The following is a 16,101-nucleotide window of genomic DNA, read 5'->3' as shown; positions in this document are numbered from 1 at the left end:
ATCATTAGAAAACCCTTTTGCAATTATGTTAGCACAGCTAAAAACTGTTCTTATGATTATAGAGGCAATAAAACTGTCCTTCTTTAGACTAGTTGAGTATCCAGAGCATCAGCATTTGTGGGTTCGTTTGCAGGCTCAAAATGGCCAGAAACAAAGACCTTTCTTCTGAAACTCATCAGTCTATTCTTGTTCTGAGAAATGAAGGCTATTCCATGCGAGAAATTGCCAAGAAACTGAAGATCTCGTACAACGCTGTGCACTACTCCCTTCACAGAACAGCGCAAATGGTCTCTAACCAGAATAGAAATAGGAGTGGAAGGCCCCGGTGCACAACTGAGCAAAAGGACAAGTACATTAGAGTGTCTAGTTTGACAAACAGACACCTCACAAGTCCTCAACTGGCAGCTTTATTAAATAGTATCCTCAAAACACAAGTCTCAACATCAACAGTGAAGAGGTGACTCTGGGATGTGGCCTTCTAGGCAGAGTTGTGAAGAAAAAGCCATATTACATTTACATTTAAGTCATTTAGCAGACGCTCTTATCCAGAGCGACTTACAAATTGGTGCATTCACCTTATGACATCCAGTGGAACAGTCACTTTACAATAGTGCATCTAAATATTTTAAGGGGGGAGGGGGTGAGAAGGATTACTTTATCCTATCCTAAGTATTCCTTAAAGAGGTGGGGTTTCAGGTGTCTCCGGAAGGTGGTGATTGACTCCGCTGTCCTGGCGTCGTGAGGGAGTTTGTTCCACCATTGGGGAGCCAGAGCAGCGAACAGTTTTGACTGGGCTGAGCGGGAACTGTACTTCCTCAGTGGTAGGGAGACGAGCAGGCCAGAGGTGGATGAACGCAGTGCCCTTATTTGGGTGTAGGGCCTGATCAGAGCCTGGAGGTACTGAGGTGCCGTTCCCCTCACAGCTCCGTAGGCAAGCACCATGGTCTTGTAGCGGATGCGAGCTTCAACTGGAAGCCAGTGGAGAGAGCGGAGGAGCGGGGTGACGTGAGAGAACTTGGGAAGGTTGAACACTAGACGGGCTGCGGCGTTCTGGATGAGTTGTAGGGGTTTAATGGCACAGGCAGGGAGCCCAGCCAACAGCGAGTTGCAGTAATCCAGACGGGAGATGACAAGTGCCTGGATTAGGACCTGCGCCGCTTCCTGTGTGAGGCAGGGTCGTACTCTGCGGATGTTGTAGAGCATGAACCTACAGGAACGTGCCACCGTCTTGATGTTAGTTGAGAACGACAGGGTGTTGTCCAGGATCACACCAAGGTTCTTAGCGCTCTGGGAGGAGGACACAATGGAGTTGTCAACCGTGATGGCGAGATCATGGAACGGGCAGTCCTTCCCCGGGAGGAAGAGCAGCTCCGTCTTGCCGAAGTTCAGCTTGAGGTGGTGATCCGTCATCCACACTGATATGTCTGCCAGACATGCAGAGATGCGATTCGCCACCTGGTCATCAGAAGGGGGAAAGGAGAAGATTAATTGTGTGTCGTCTGCATAGCAATGATAGGAGAGACCATGTGAGGTTATGACAGAGCCAAGTGACTTGGTGTATAGCGAGAATAGGAGAGGGCCTAGAACAGAGCCCTGGGGGACACCAGTGGTGAGAGCGCGTGGTGAGGAGACAGATTCTCGCCACGCCACCTGGTAGGAGCGACCTGTCAGGTAGGACGCAATCCAAGCGTGGGCCGCGCCAGAGATGCCCAACTCGGAGAGGGTGGAGAGGAGGATCTGATGGTTCACAGTATCGAAGGCAGCCGATAGGTCTAGAAGGATGAGAGCAGAGGAGAGAGAGTTAGCTTTAGCGGTGCGGAGCGCCTCCGTGATACAGAGAAGAGCAGTCTCAGTTGAATGACTAGTCTTGAAACCTGACTGATTTGGATCAAGCAGGTCATTCTGAGAGAGATAGCGGGAGAGCTGACCAAGGACGGCACGTTCAAGAGTTTTGGAGAGAAAAGAAAGAAGGGATACTGGTCTGTAGTTGTTAACATCGGAGGGATCGAGTGTAGGTTTTTTCAGAAGGGGTGCAACTCTCGCTCTCTTGAAGACGGAAGGGACGTAGCCAGCGGTCAGGGATAAGTTGATGAGCGAGGTGAGGTAAGGGAGAAGGTCTCCGGAAATGGTCTGGAGAAGAGAGGAGGGGATAGGGTCGAGCGGGCAGGTTGTTGGGCGGCCGGCCGTCACAAGACGCGAGATTTCATCTGGAGAGAGAGGGAGAAAGAGGTCAGAGCACAGGGTAGGGCAGTGTGAGCAGAACCAGCAGTGTCGTTTGACTTAGCAAACGAGGATCGGATGTCGTCGACCTTCTTTTCAAAATGGTTGACGAAGTCATCTGCAGAGAGGGAGGAGGGGGGGAGGGGGAGGAGGATTCAGGAGGGAGGAGAAGGTGGCAAAGAGCTTCCTAGGGTTAGAGGCAGATGCTTGAAATTTAGAGTGGTAGAAAGTGGTTTTAGCAGCAGAGACAGAGGAGGAAAATGTAGAGAGGAGGGAGCGAAAGGATGCCAGGTCCGCAGGGAGGCGAGTTTTCCTCCATTTCCGCTCGGCTGCCCGGAGCCCTGTTCTGTGAGCTCGCAATGAGTCGTCAAGCCATGGAGCGGGAGGGGAGGACCGAGCCGGCCTGGAAGATAGGGGACATAGAGAGTCAAAGGATGCAGAAAGGGAGGAGAGGAGCGTTGAGGAGGCAGAATCAGGAGATAGGTTGGAGAAGGTTTGAGCAGAGGGAAGAGATGATAGGATGGAAGAGGAGAGAGTAGCGGGGGAGAGAGAGCGAAGGTTGGGACGGCGCGATACCATCCGAGTAGGGGCAGTGTGGGAAGTGTTGGATGAGAGCGAGAGGGAAAAGGATACAAGGTAGTGGTCGGAGACTTGGAGGGGAGTTGCAATGAGGTTAGTGGAAGAACAGCATCTAGTAAAGATGAGGTCGAGCGTATTGCCTGCCTTGTGAGTAGGGGGGGAAGGTGAGAGGGTGAGGTCAAAAGAGGAGAGGAGTGGAAAGAAGGAGGCAGAGAGGAATGAGTCAATGGTAGACGTGGGGAGGTTAAAGTCGCCCAGAACTGTGAGAGGTGAGCCGTCCTCAGGAAAGGAGCTTATCAATGCATCAAGCTCATTGATGAACTCTCCGAGGGGACCTGGAGGGCGATAAATGATAAGGATGTTAAGCTTGAAAGGGCTGGTAACTGTGACAGCATGAAATTCAAAGGAGGCGATAGACAGATGGGTAAGGGGAGAAAGAGAGAATGACCACTTGGGAGAGATAAGGATCCCGATGCCACCACCCCGCTGACCAGAAGCTCTCGGGGTGTGCGAGAACACGTGGGCGGACGAAGAGAGAGCAGTAGGAGTAGCAGTGTTATCTGTGGTGATCCATGTTTCTGTCAGTGCCAAGAAGTCGAGGGACTGGAGGGAGGCATAGGCTGAGATGAACTCTGCCTTGTTGGCCGCAGATCGGCAGTTCCAGAGGCTACCGGAGACCTGGAACTCCACGTGGGTCGTGCGCGCTGGGACCACCAGATTAGGGTGGCAGCGGCCACGCGGTGTGGAGCGTTTGTATGGTATGTGCAGAGAGGAGAGAACAGGGATAGACAGACACATAGTTGACAGGCTACAGAAGAGGCTACGCTAATGCAAGGAGATTGGAATGACAAGTGGACTACACGTCTCGAATGTTCAGAAAGTTAAGCTTACGTAGCAAGAATCTTATTGACTAAAATGATTAAAATGATACAATACTGCTGAAGTAGGCTAGCTGGCAGTGGCTGCGTTGTTGACTTTGTAGGCTAGCTGGCAGTGGCTGCGTTGTTGACACTACACTAATCAAGTCGTTCCGTTGAGTGTAATAGTTTATAAAGTGCTGCTATTCGGGGGCTAGCTGGCTAGCTAGCAGTGTTGATTACGTTACGTTGCGTTAAAAGAACGACAATAGCTGGCTAGCTAACCTAGAAAATCGCTCTAGACTACACAATTATCTTTGATACACAGACGGCTATGTAGCTAGCTATGTAGCTAGCTACGATCAAACAAATCAAACCGTTGTGCTGTAAAGAAATGAAATGAAAAATGTGATACTACCTGTGGAGCGAAGCGGAATGCGACCGGGTTGTTGAGTGCGGAAGTTCTATTCAGTAGACGTTGGCTAGCTGTTGGCTAGCTAGCAGAGTCTCCTACGTTAAGGACGACAAATAGCTGGCTAGCTAACCTCGGTAAATTAAGATAATCACTCTAAGACTACACGCTCTAAACTACACAATTATCTTGGATACGTAGACAGCAAAGACAACTATGTAGCTAGCTAACACTACACTAATCAAGTCGTTCAGTTGAGTGTAATAGTTTCTACAGTGCTGCTATTCGGTAGACGGTGGACGTTTGCTAGCTGGCTAGCTGCTGGGCAGATAGCAGTGTAGACTATGTTAGGACGACGAAATACGAAGTTGCAATAGAAGTGCTGACTGTTTCACTTTGTTGTCCTCTTTCTTTTCTCTTTCTTTTTTTTTTTTCATCTCCAGCACAGGTGAAACACCTAACTAACGAGATGACACAGTGTTGCCTGTGTCATCTCAGTAAGGAAAGTAAAGTAGCTATTGGCTGTCCTAAAAGTCACTAGAAGTTGCTAAATGACATCATCGCCTAATTTGTATAATTGGCCATGTGCATGTAATTGTGATGGACGCTGTAGTAGAGAGGAATACTGTCGTGGGAGAGACAAAAAGTGAGTAAAAAACACCCTAAATATGTTTAGAACTACAAATGAACTTTCTTCTGTCGATTCTTGTCTTTTTTTAATGTCACAATTCCAACCCTCCTCCTTTATCTGGGCTTGGGACCCAAAAGAGACACTCTGGCGGAGTTACTTCGTTTAAAAAAAAAATATATATATATATATATTTTTTTTTTTAAGTATTCTTAATTTGGTTTGGTTTTGAACCTTATGGTCCACTTAGGAGTATTACAACAAGTCACAGTAAAACGAAAAATTTTAACCATAACATTTTTAAATTTCTTTGTATACAATCTACATTAACAATCTAAATGGACCAAAAAGAGACAATTGAAAAAACTGTCAATGGCAATGTGAGAAAATTATGGTAACTAGTCTGGCCCTAATTCAAGTTAATTGTTTTTTTTCCCAGACCCCCTCCACACACACACAGGCTGTGCTGGCTCACAGAAAGAGTGGGTCATCGTCATTTTGGTCAAGGCTCTTTATGGCAGGTTCAGCAACTGAGGCAGCTGACTTAAATGAGTAAGCAGCTGATGTACCAAAAAGCTGCAAAACATTATCAGGCAGCTGGTGCTCATAGCAAGCCTCACCAGACAGTTTCAGTCCATATCGAATGTAAAGGTTGGAGTTAAGGGTTTGCAAGGACATCCGATTTCTAAGTTAGCTCTTTCCCACACTCATTTGGCTGAATACTCTCTCGACTTCAGCCTTCGAGTGTGGCAAGGACAACATAGACACAGCAGCCATGGCAAGTTTTTGAAACGGGTCAATATCAGCTGCATCCCTGAACTTCCAAATCTCACTCCAGAAGCCCAGTGAGTTTTTTGTCTCATTCCATTTACTAAGATGGATGGCACGCCATTGCTGGACAATCTTGTCTATCTCTGCAGGGGAGTAGCCAAGGAGCTTGGCTATTTTTTTCTATTTCTCCAGGGTACTTAATGTGCTTTAGAGTTTCCTTCACATTGAAAACTGACATGTGGGGCCTCCCGGGTGGCGCAGTGGTTAAGGGCGCTGTATTGCAGCGCCAGCTGTGCAACCAGAGACTCTGGGTTCGCGCCCAGGCTCTCTGTCGCAGTCGGCTGTGACCGAGAGGTCCGTGGGGCATCGTCTGGGTTAGAGAGGGTTTGGCCGGTAGGGATATCCTTGTCTCATCGCGCACCAGCGACTCGTGTGGGCGGGCCGGGCGCAGTGTGCGCTAACCAAGGTTGCCAGGTGCACTCTGACACATTGCTGGCTTCCGGGTTGGATGCGCGCTGTGTTAAGAAGCAGTGCGGCTTGGTTGGGTTGTGTATTGGAGGACGCATGACTTTCAACCTTCGTCTCTCCCGAGCCCGTACGGGAATTGTAGCGATGAGACAAGATGGTACTACTAAACAATTGGATACCACAAAAAAAGAACTGACATGTACTGCAATGCTTCGATGTTGTCCGGCAGTCTCACCCTCAACTCATTAGTGAGGGAGATGGTGAAGGCTACACACCGCTTTCGGACATTATTTTCATCCTCAGGCACAAGGTGGACTCAAAAAGGTAACCAAGGTACGGTTGGGACTGATGCATCCATCTATTGGCCCTTTGAGTACATCAACATTTGCCAGTGGATTCAGCACACTGCTGCTCACAGACTTGATCAGGCTAACCAAGCTGTCAAGTAGCTTAGGAGGATCTACTTGCTCTCCCTCAAAAGCCTTGATAGCCAACTCTACCTCACTCTACTTCAAAAAAGTCAGATACAATATGTTTTGAGGATCACTGTACCAGGAGTATAAAACCTCAGCCATGTAGCAGTGTTCACTGGACTTGGAGACTGCAAAATGCAGCCTAGGCTCCTCCCATTGGTCCAAAATGCATGGAACTGCGTTTTCATTGAGGAGCCAACATGTGGCACACACCTTGGTTATCTGTAAAGGTTTCTCCCCACAGTTGATGGTCTCATGGCCTTGTAGGCCTCCCTGCGCTTTGGAGACAGTGAAAACCAGTTATAAGTCTCTCGTACCAAGTACTCCACACTACGGGGGATGGTGTCATTGGAAGCATGACTTACAGAAAGCTGCAGAGTGGCACACACAGTGAATAAGAACCAGATATTTGAGGCCATACTCCTCCTCTAGCACTTTATGGACCCCATTGTTAATCCCCGTCATAAGAGGCATTGTCAGTCCCTCTTTTTTAATACAACACTTCTCAAGGAAAGCCACAACAGCACGGGCTATAGATTTGGCATCTCCTCCCTCCAACTCAACAAGCCCCAGAAATGTTGATACAATTGTCTGCCTGGTGTCACTAAAGTACCTTATCACAACCCCCAGGTACTTAGAAACACATCTGTGGACTCATCAAGGAGGAGGCTGAAACGCTGGTCACCCACATCTGTGGACTTATCGAGGAGGAGGCTGAAACGCTGGTCACCCACATCTGTGGACTCATCGAGGAGGAGGCTGAAATGCTGGTCACCCACATCTGTGGACTCATCGAGGAGGAGGCTGAAACGCTGGTCACCCACATCTGCGACCAACTTTTTCAGAAAGTATGGTGCTAGAACACCGTTAATCATTTCTGTGCATTTTGAAGTGGGTAGCAGCTGTGGAGTGAGAAAGCAGCTCAACATGCTTCTCCAATGTGGTCACATGGCAGCATGTTTTGGGTGGAACTGTTATAAGGCTTTGCCTTTTGAGTATGTTTTTGAGTTGTAATGTGTTTTTTTTTTACATCACTAAGTTTGGCGGAGAAATCAGCCTTACAATACAGGCAGTATGCCCATGTATCATCAATAATGGCTTCAACCAGCCTTTGAATTCAGGGTTTGATTCCCACTCCTTTCTGTATTTGTGAGTGTACAGTTTAGACTGAGACATGATGAGCTAGCTAGCTAGCTAGATGTTTAGCTTATGTCAAAGAGAGGCACACACACAGTGGACAAGGTGAGTAAGTGACTGAGGGTGTGTGAGTCAAGTGATTTATTTTTGTGCAGTGATTTTATTTTAGACAAAGAACATTTGACATTTACATCCCACCCTGAATGTAAGCCAGGGCGGGATCAGCCAGCGGCGGCTTTCCACATGAGCGATTCATTTGCAGTCTGGTCGCAGAAGGGTGAACATCTCCTGCTCTGACTGCAGCTGGGAGGGACTGCTGCGTGAGGATTGGGCCCCCTGTGAGTGCTTTGGGACAGGGTGGGGCCCACGGCAGCACCCGCTGCTCATTGAGAATTTCACGTCAGAGTCTCCAAAAGTTTCCAATAACACCAGACAAAGTTGCTAGATTTTTAAAAAATGTGTCGCTAGAGGGGTCTGAATACTCACTAAATATAGCAACAATGTCACTAATTTGGCAACACTCATACAGTCGACATGTAGGCGCAAATAGATACATTTTGGTCCCCTTAATGTGCTCTTGCACTACACAGCTGATTCAAATAACCAACTCATCAAGTTTTTATTATTTTAGTCAGCTGTGTAGTCAGGGTTGGAGAGTATTATTATTATATATAAGGATTACACAAAAATGGTAACTGTAATACGTTACAAGGAAAAACATTGTAATCAGATTACAGATACTTTTGCAAAACTACATGATTACTTCGAGGATTACTTTTAAATTCAGAAAGGAGGATTGCACATTTTGTTTTGGGACACTTCTCTGTTTTCTAAATTCATTCAAATAAGCATTGACAAAAAGGCGCAAATTTGAATTTGTTCGAACTGAAAGAGTCTGATCAGAAGTGAGAGACATTTACATTACATTACATTTAAGTCATTTAGCAGACGCTCTTATCCAGAGCGACTTACAAATTGGTGCATTCACCTTATGACATCCAGTGGAACAGTCACTTTACAATAGTGCATCTAAAACTTAAGGGGGGTGAGAGGGATTACTTATTTTATCCTAGGTATTCCTTAAAGAGGTGGGGTTTCAGGTGTCTCCGGAAGGTGGTGATTGACTCCGCTGTCCTGGCGTCGTGAGGGAGTTTGTTCCACCATTGGGGGGCCGGGGCAGCGAACAGTTTTGACTGGGCTGAGCGGGAGCTGTACTTCCTCAGTGGTAGGGAGGCGAGCAGGCCAGAGGTGGATGAACGCAGTGCCCTTGTTTGGGTGTAGGGCCTGATCAGAGCCTGGAGGTACTGAGGTGCCGTTCCCCTCACAGCTCCGTAGGCAAGCACCATGGTCTTGTAGCGGATGCGAGCTTCAACTGGAAGCCAGTGGAGAGAACGGAGGAGCGGGGTGACGTGAGAGAACTTGGGAAGGTTGAACACCAGACGGGCTGCGGCGTTCTGGATGAGTTGAAGGGGTTTAATGGCACAGGCAGGGAGCCCAGCCAACAGCGAGTTGCAGTAATCCAGACGGGAGATGACAAGTGCCTGGATTAGGACCTGCGCCGCTTCCTGTGTGAGGCAGGGTCGTACTCTGCGGATGTTGTAGAGCATGAACCTACAGGAACGGGCCACCGCCTTGATGTTGGTTGAGAACGACAGGGTGTTGTCCAGGATCACGCCAAGGTTCTTGGCGCTCTGGGAGGAGGACACAATGGAGTTGTCAACCGTGATGGCGAGATCATGGAACGGGCAGTCCTTCCCCGGAGGAAGAGCAGCTCCGTCTTGCCGAGGTTCAGCTTGAGGTGGTGATCCGTCATCCACACTGATATGTCTGCCAGACATGCAGAGATGCGATTCGCCACCTGGTCATCAGAAGGGGGAAAGGAGAAGATTAATTGTGTGTCGTCTGCATAGCAATGATAAGAGAGACCATGTGAGGTTATGACAGAGCCAAGTGACTTGGTGTATAGCGAGAATAGGAGAGGGCCAAGAACAGAGCCCTGGGGGACACCAGTGGTGAGGAGACAGATTCTCGCCACGCCACCTGGTAGGAGCGACCTGTCAGGTAGGACGCAATCCAATCGTGGGCCGCGCCGGAGATGCCCAACTCGGAGAGGGTGGAGAGGAGGATCTGATGGTTCACAGTATCGAAGGCAGCCGATAGATCTAGAAGGATGAGAGCAGAGGAGAGAGAGTTAGCTTTAGCAGTGCGGAGCGCCTCCGTGATACAGAGGAGAGCAGTCACAGTTGAATGACTAGTCTTGAAACCTGACTGATTTGGATCAAGAAGGTCATTCAGAGAGAGATAGCGGGAGAGCTGGCCAAGGACGGCACGTTCAAGAGTTTTGGAGAGAAAAGAAAGAAGGGATACTGGTCTGTAATTGTTGACATCGGAGGGATCGAGTGTAGGTTTTTTCAGAAGGGGTGCAACTCTCGCTCTCTTGAAGACGGAAGGGACGTAGCCAGCGGTCAGGGATGAGTTGATGAGCGAGGTGAGGTAAGCGAGAAGGTCTCCGGAAATGGTCTGGAGAAGAGAGGAGGGGATAGGGTCAAGCGGGCAGGTTGTTGGGCGGCCGGCCGTCACAAGACGCGAGATTTCATCTGGAGAGAGAGGGGAGAAAGAGGTCAGAGCACAGGGTAGGGCAGTGTGAGCAGAACCAGCGGTGTCGTTTGACTTAGCAAACGAGGATCGGATGTCGTCGACCTTCTTTTCAAAATGGTTGACGAAGTCATCTGCAGAGAGGGAGGAGGGGGGGGAGGATTCAGGAGGGAGGAGAAGGTGGCAAAGAGCTTCCTAGGGTTAGAGGCAGATGCTTGGAATTTAGCGTGGTAGAAAGTGGCTTTAGCAGCAGAGACAGAGGAGGAAAATGTAGAGAGGAGGGAGTGAAAGGATGCCAGGTCCGCAGGGAGGCGAGTTTTCCTCCATTTCCGCTCGGCTGCCCGGAGCCCTGTTCTGTGAGCTCGCAATGAGTCATCGAGCCACGGAGCGGGAGGGGAGGACCGAGCCGGCCTGGAGGATAGGGGACATAGAGAGTCAAGGGATGCAGAGAGGGAGGAGAGGAGGGTTGAGGAGGCAGAATCAGGAGATAGGTGGGAGAAGGTTTGAGCGGAGGGAAGAGATGATAGGATGGAAGAGGAGAGAGTAGCGGGGGAGAGAGAGCGAAGGTTGGGACGGCGCGATACCATCCGAGTAGGGGCAGTGTGGGAGGTGTTGGATGAGAGCGAGAGGGAAAAGGATACAAGGCAGTGGTCGGAGACTTGGAGGGGAGTTGCAATGAGGTTAGTGGAAGAACAGCATCTAGTAAAGATGAGGTCGAGCGTATTGCCTGCCTTGTGAGTAGGGGGGAAGGTGAGAGGGTGAGGTCAAAAGAGGAGAGGAGTGGAAAGAAGGAGGCAGAGAGAGGAAAGAGTCAAAGGTAGACGTGGGGAGGTTAAAGTCGCCCAGAACTGTGAGAGGTGAGCCGTCCTCAGGAAAGGAGCTTATCAAGGCATCAAGCTCATTGATGAACTCTCCGAGGGAACCTGGAGGGCGATAAATGATAAGGATGTTAAGCTTGAAAGGGCTAGTAACTGTGACAGCATGGAATTCAAAGGAGGCGATAGACAGATGGGTAAGGGGAGAAAGAGAGAATGACCACTTGGGAGAGATGAGGATCCCGGTGCCACCACCCTGCTGACCAGACGCTCTCGGGGTGTGCGAGAACACGTGGGCGGACGAAGACAGAGCAGTAGGAGTAGCAGTGTTGTCTGTGGTGATCCATGTTTCCGTCAGTGCCAAGAAGTCGAGGGACTGGAGGGAGGCATAGGCTGAGATGAACTCTGCCTTGTTGACCGCAGATTGGCAGTTCCAGAGGCTACCGGAGACCTGGAACTCCACGTGGGTCGTGCGCGCTGGGACCACCAGAGTAGGGTGGCCGCGGCCACGCGGTGTGGAGCGTTTGTATGGTCTGTGCAGAGAGGAGAGAACAGGGATAAACAGACACATAGTTGACAGGCTACAGAAGAGGCTACGCTAATGCAAAGGAGATTGGAATGACAAGTGGACTACACATCTCGAATGTTCAGAAAGTTAAGCTACGTAGCAAGAATCTTATTGACTAAAATGATTAAAATGATACAGTACTGCTGAAGTAGGCCAGCTGGCAGTGGGTGCGTTGTTGACACTACACTAATCAAGTCGTTCCGTTGAGTGTAATAGTTTCTGCAGAGACCACTATGATGACACACCAAATGGGTTTGATGGATCGCGAGAAAAAAGCAGGAATAGGCTTTTGTAGGCTGACCATCCAAGCTATGTCTTTCAATGGTGTGACTGCTGTCGGCATCCAAAAATTATCCAATTTGAATAAACACTTGGAGGTAAGGGTGACTGCAGTGGTGTAGTCTACAGAGATACATATATTACTTATTGTTATCTACATAGCACATTGTTGTGATTCACACTGCTGCTCTCTCATTTAGCTATTTACGGCTTACGGATTGTGGTTGTTGTGGATGGCTGTTCACAAATCTAAATGTGTATTTGAACCCAATAATGTTTGAATTAAACTAGTTTGAGTTGCCTATCAATCATTGTTATGGATACCAGTGGACAGCCAAGTGAAAAATGCGCTCTTGTAACAGCTGCACAGTGCGGATCCCAGCCTATGGAATAAAAGAGGGGCTTTTATTGCTCAATTTAATTCATGCTAATACATTTTTTGAATCCATAGGCTTAATGGACACACGTTCAAAGTCGCACACTTTTGATAGACTTAAAGGGGCAATCTGTAGTTGCTACATCCATTGATTCTTGAAGAATATAATTTATAAATGCCTCATGAGCTTAGTTCAACTGTCACACTCCATGAGAACCTAAAATATAAGCTGGTTTTCCTCCAATGTTTGTAAACATTGTAAATGTATAGCCTCATAACATGGTTAAAACAATCATCTTGATATCATGGATGGCCAGTCCTTCCATCCATAGCTGTCTATTAATCTGAGAGTGGTCACATTTCTCCAGGCCCATTCCTCAGCTTTTTACCAAAAGAGGCAGGGCAACTGTTTTACTTTTGTTTCATCTGTGGATTTGCCCTTTAAACACCTGCACATTATCAATATATCAGTGTTCAACTTTTTGTTGGTGACAATCGGCCTATAGCAAGTGCAGCATGTTGCATTCATTTTTCACATGTAAATAGTACTTTTCAGTAGTGCTCAAAGCATGTCATTCCATGAGCGGAGCGTTTATTTTTCAACTCTAATCAATGAGCCCAATCAGTCCTGCATGACAACAAAATCATAAACAGGGCTGGCTAATAAGTCCTTTTGGGGTTATGCTCAGGTAAAACAATTTTGCTGGTCTATACTTCCATATTTCCAAGTCCTATTCTTGAAGATCAAGGGGTATAACATGACTGGAATTCTGATAGACTTTGTTTTATAATGTAAAGATATCATTTAATTGTATTATTATATGTCGTAGGAAGCGAAGAGTTAAAAGAAACCTACATAACCAACCCATAAAGTAAAATGTAATATCCATATATGGCCAGCTATGTAAACTTTAACATTGATTTGTCCTGCAATAGATCTGGTTCAATTGGTAACATACATGCTTGTCTTCTTTTAATGCTTCGTAAGGGGAAAGTAATCAAAGTAACTGCATGTTATCAGATTGCGTTACTGAGTTTGGTTTATCCAAAAGTTATGTTACGGATTACAATTTTGGACAGGTAACTGTAACAGATTACATTTAGAAAGTAACCTACCCAATCCTGTGTGTAGTGCTAGGGCAAAAAAACTAAACGTGCATTCAGGGGGGGCCCCAGGACCGACTTTGGGAAACCTTGACCTACTTGACAAAAGTGATCTGCTTAATGATGCTCATGGACTACATATTTCACCAGGGAATTTACTGGGTCTTGCCTGTATATGAACTCAATGTACAGGTACCTGTCTGTTGCAGTAGTTCTAGCATCTCACTTGCCTTGGACTGGCAGGATTCCCCATACTGACCCTTGGGCAATATTTAGGAGATGAACAAAGGCAAATCTTCTCATGATCTCACTATGAACTAATTGATCCAGACAGTGGGTATGTATTCCTAATCCCTTGTGTCATGTGATCCACAACAGTCCTTGCCCAGTTTCTACCCTCAGTGCAGCATTGGCAGACCAGGGGTAATACTAACTCACTGTTTCTGTTGCACTATTTTTGTTTATGTATGGAAACATAGCATTTTTCTTTAGTAATAGTACAGACACAGTGGATGGATTCAAACGGTGCAGTTGTGATGGTAATGGAGACATAGGTGGAAGAATTTGTTGTTGTGGACATCCAAAGAGTAGAGCTACACCACTGACTGACAGACAACTTTAAATCATGAGGGACAACCTCTTCAACTAAGGAGTCCAATATAAAATGAGACAACACCTTCAACTAAAGAGGCTCTTCAAAGTATTCGACTACTATTTCCGTGATGGGTCAGCGACTGAGTGAGGAGAGTGACTCAGACCAGGAAATTGATGTTGCAGAGCTGCAGGAGTGGTATAAGAAGTTTGTGGTGGAGTGCCCAAGTGGAACACTCTATATGCACGAGTTCAAGAGCTTCTTCGGCGTTACTAATAACAAGGAGGCAGCGGATTATATTGAGAATATGTTCCGCGCTTTCGACAAGAACGGAGTGAGTAGCATACAGATTACAGTAATCTGATGGGGGGCCTTTGAGGGCCACAGTGTCCACATGTTGTCTTTCAAGTGATAACTGTTGAACACCTTTTCTCTTAATTTCAGTATTTATTGATGAGTATCATGTCAATCTGTTATGATTTTGTCCCCCTCTTTGCAGGACAACACAATTGACTTTCTAGAGTATGTTGCAGCCCTTAACCTGGTCTTGAGGGGCAAGTTGGAACATAAACTGAAGTGGACTTTTAAAATGTATGACAAAGATGGAAGTGGCTGCATTGACAAGACTGAGCTGCTGGAGATTGTAGAGGTAACAACCAACATTTTCCAGTCGTTGAAAGATTAGTGTATGATTAAATAAAATAGAGTATTTCTATAGACATGTACAGTATACATATGGGATATAATTCCAAAATGTTATCTTCTCTCAGTCCATCTACCGACTAAAGAAAGCCTGTCATGGAGAACTGGATTCAGAGTGTAACCTCCTGACCCCAGATCAAGTGGTTGACAGAATATTTGAACTGGTGGATGAAAACGGAGATGGTGAGGATGTTTTCTTTACCCCCTTACTGTTCTCTGACAGTTTGATCTGTGCTTTTAATGATTTAGCAGGTTCTCACTGTGATTTCCATACCGTTATGACTGTGTGTAACACACACAGACATGTACAGTATATGCCATTTAGCAGGCTCTTCTATCCAAAGCGACTTAGTCATTAATGGGTGTAACACATTCCAGAGTATTTAGAAAATTGGACCATGGGTGAGTAATGTTTTTCCTTCGGTGTGTGTGTTTTGGTTTCACTAGTTAATGGGTAATGCTAACTATCTCTCCTCCGTCAGGGGAGCTGTCTCTGGATGAGTTCATTGACGGGGCCAGGAGAGACAAGTGGGTGATGAAGATGCTGCAAATGGACGTCAACCCTGGGGACTGGATCAATGAACGGCGACGTAAGAGCTCTGGAGTGAGCTCTGAAGCTGGACCTCTGCAATAAGTTTCTGGACTACTTTCAATCAAAAGTTGAATCCATCTACCAGCAGCTTCAGCTGTCTTGTGCCGGCAGACACTACCACCATGCCCACGTAGACTGTGGACTCTTGTCCAGAGGAAATCACTGCTCTAATAACTCTCCTTCTCTCCCCATAAATAGCAAACACACCATTCTCTTTTTAAATCCCTAATGTGTACATATCAATGTGTTTCTGTTTGCCCTGATGGTTGTGTGTGTTCCACTATTCATGATTGCATTTTGTACGTGCAGGCTACAGTGAAAGGGACCAGTTCTCTCCATCTCATTATGATTGAAAGACATCATGCAGAGGCAGATCGTAGAGTTTATTTTGCAATTATGTTTTGATGGTAAACAAAAAAGCATCCATCCGATTTGGGGGCTTATACTTGATGAGGTTTTAATAGAGCTGACAATATAGTACACCGGTAGCAGTCTTATTACATTTCTGGCACCATTTTTGCATTTTTAGAACTTTAGGGCACCACCTCTCTTTTTGTGTGTGTTGAACTTGAAATCCATATTCATTGAACAGTAAATGTGTATGAAGTTGCATAATAAACACCGAGTTCAATATTGAACTAAAAGAAGTGTAACGTTACTCCTTAGTCCAAGGACCTTGCATGTTCTGTTTAAAGGGTGAATTGGCTCTGGAAGACAAAACAGCCAAATGCACCATCTAAAAGTGAATCGATTCTCAATTGCGGTACGGTTCTAGAAACCCTCTACTTTCATATCACATTAAAATAATTAAACAAATGCAAAATACACATGCACTTACTGTAAACTGTTTTAACAGTTACAGCCAACAATATTTCAGTGACAACACGTTTGTGGGCTCCCCGCGTAGGTGTTCAGAGATGCAGACAGCTAATT

General features: G+C 46.7%; 1 protein-coding gene across 1 annotated transcript; it reads left to right on the top strand.

The window, feature by feature from the left end:
• The first annotated feature begins 13,673 nt into the window (after nucleotides 1–13,673).
• Nucleotides 13,674–15,815, top strand: guca1b (guanylate cyclase activator 1B). Its single transcript, XM_046365652.1, has 4 exons — nucleotides 13,674–14,208; nucleotides 14,374–14,523; nucleotides 14,645–14,759; nucleotides 15,059–15,815. Exons 1-4 carry the CDS (start codon nucleotides 14,005–14,007, stop codon nucleotides 15,208–15,210), a joined length of 621 nt encoding a protein of 206 aa, XP_046221608.1. The 5' UTR covers nucleotides 13,674–14,004; the 3' UTR covers nucleotides 15,211–15,815.
• The last annotated feature ends 286 nt before the right edge of the window (nucleotides 15,816–16,101 follow it).

The sequence above is a fragment of the Oncorhynchus gorbuscha genome, linkage group LG10, assembly GCF_021184085.1.
Source record: "Oncorhynchus gorbuscha isolate QuinsamMale2020 ecotype Even-year linkage group LG10, OgorEven_v1.0, whole genome shotgun sequence".
Lineage (NCBI taxonomy): Eukaryota > Metazoa > Chordata > Actinopteri > Salmoniformes > Salmonidae > Oncorhynchus > Oncorhynchus gorbuscha.
This window is presented reverse-complemented; position numbering and strand designations above follow the sequence as displayed.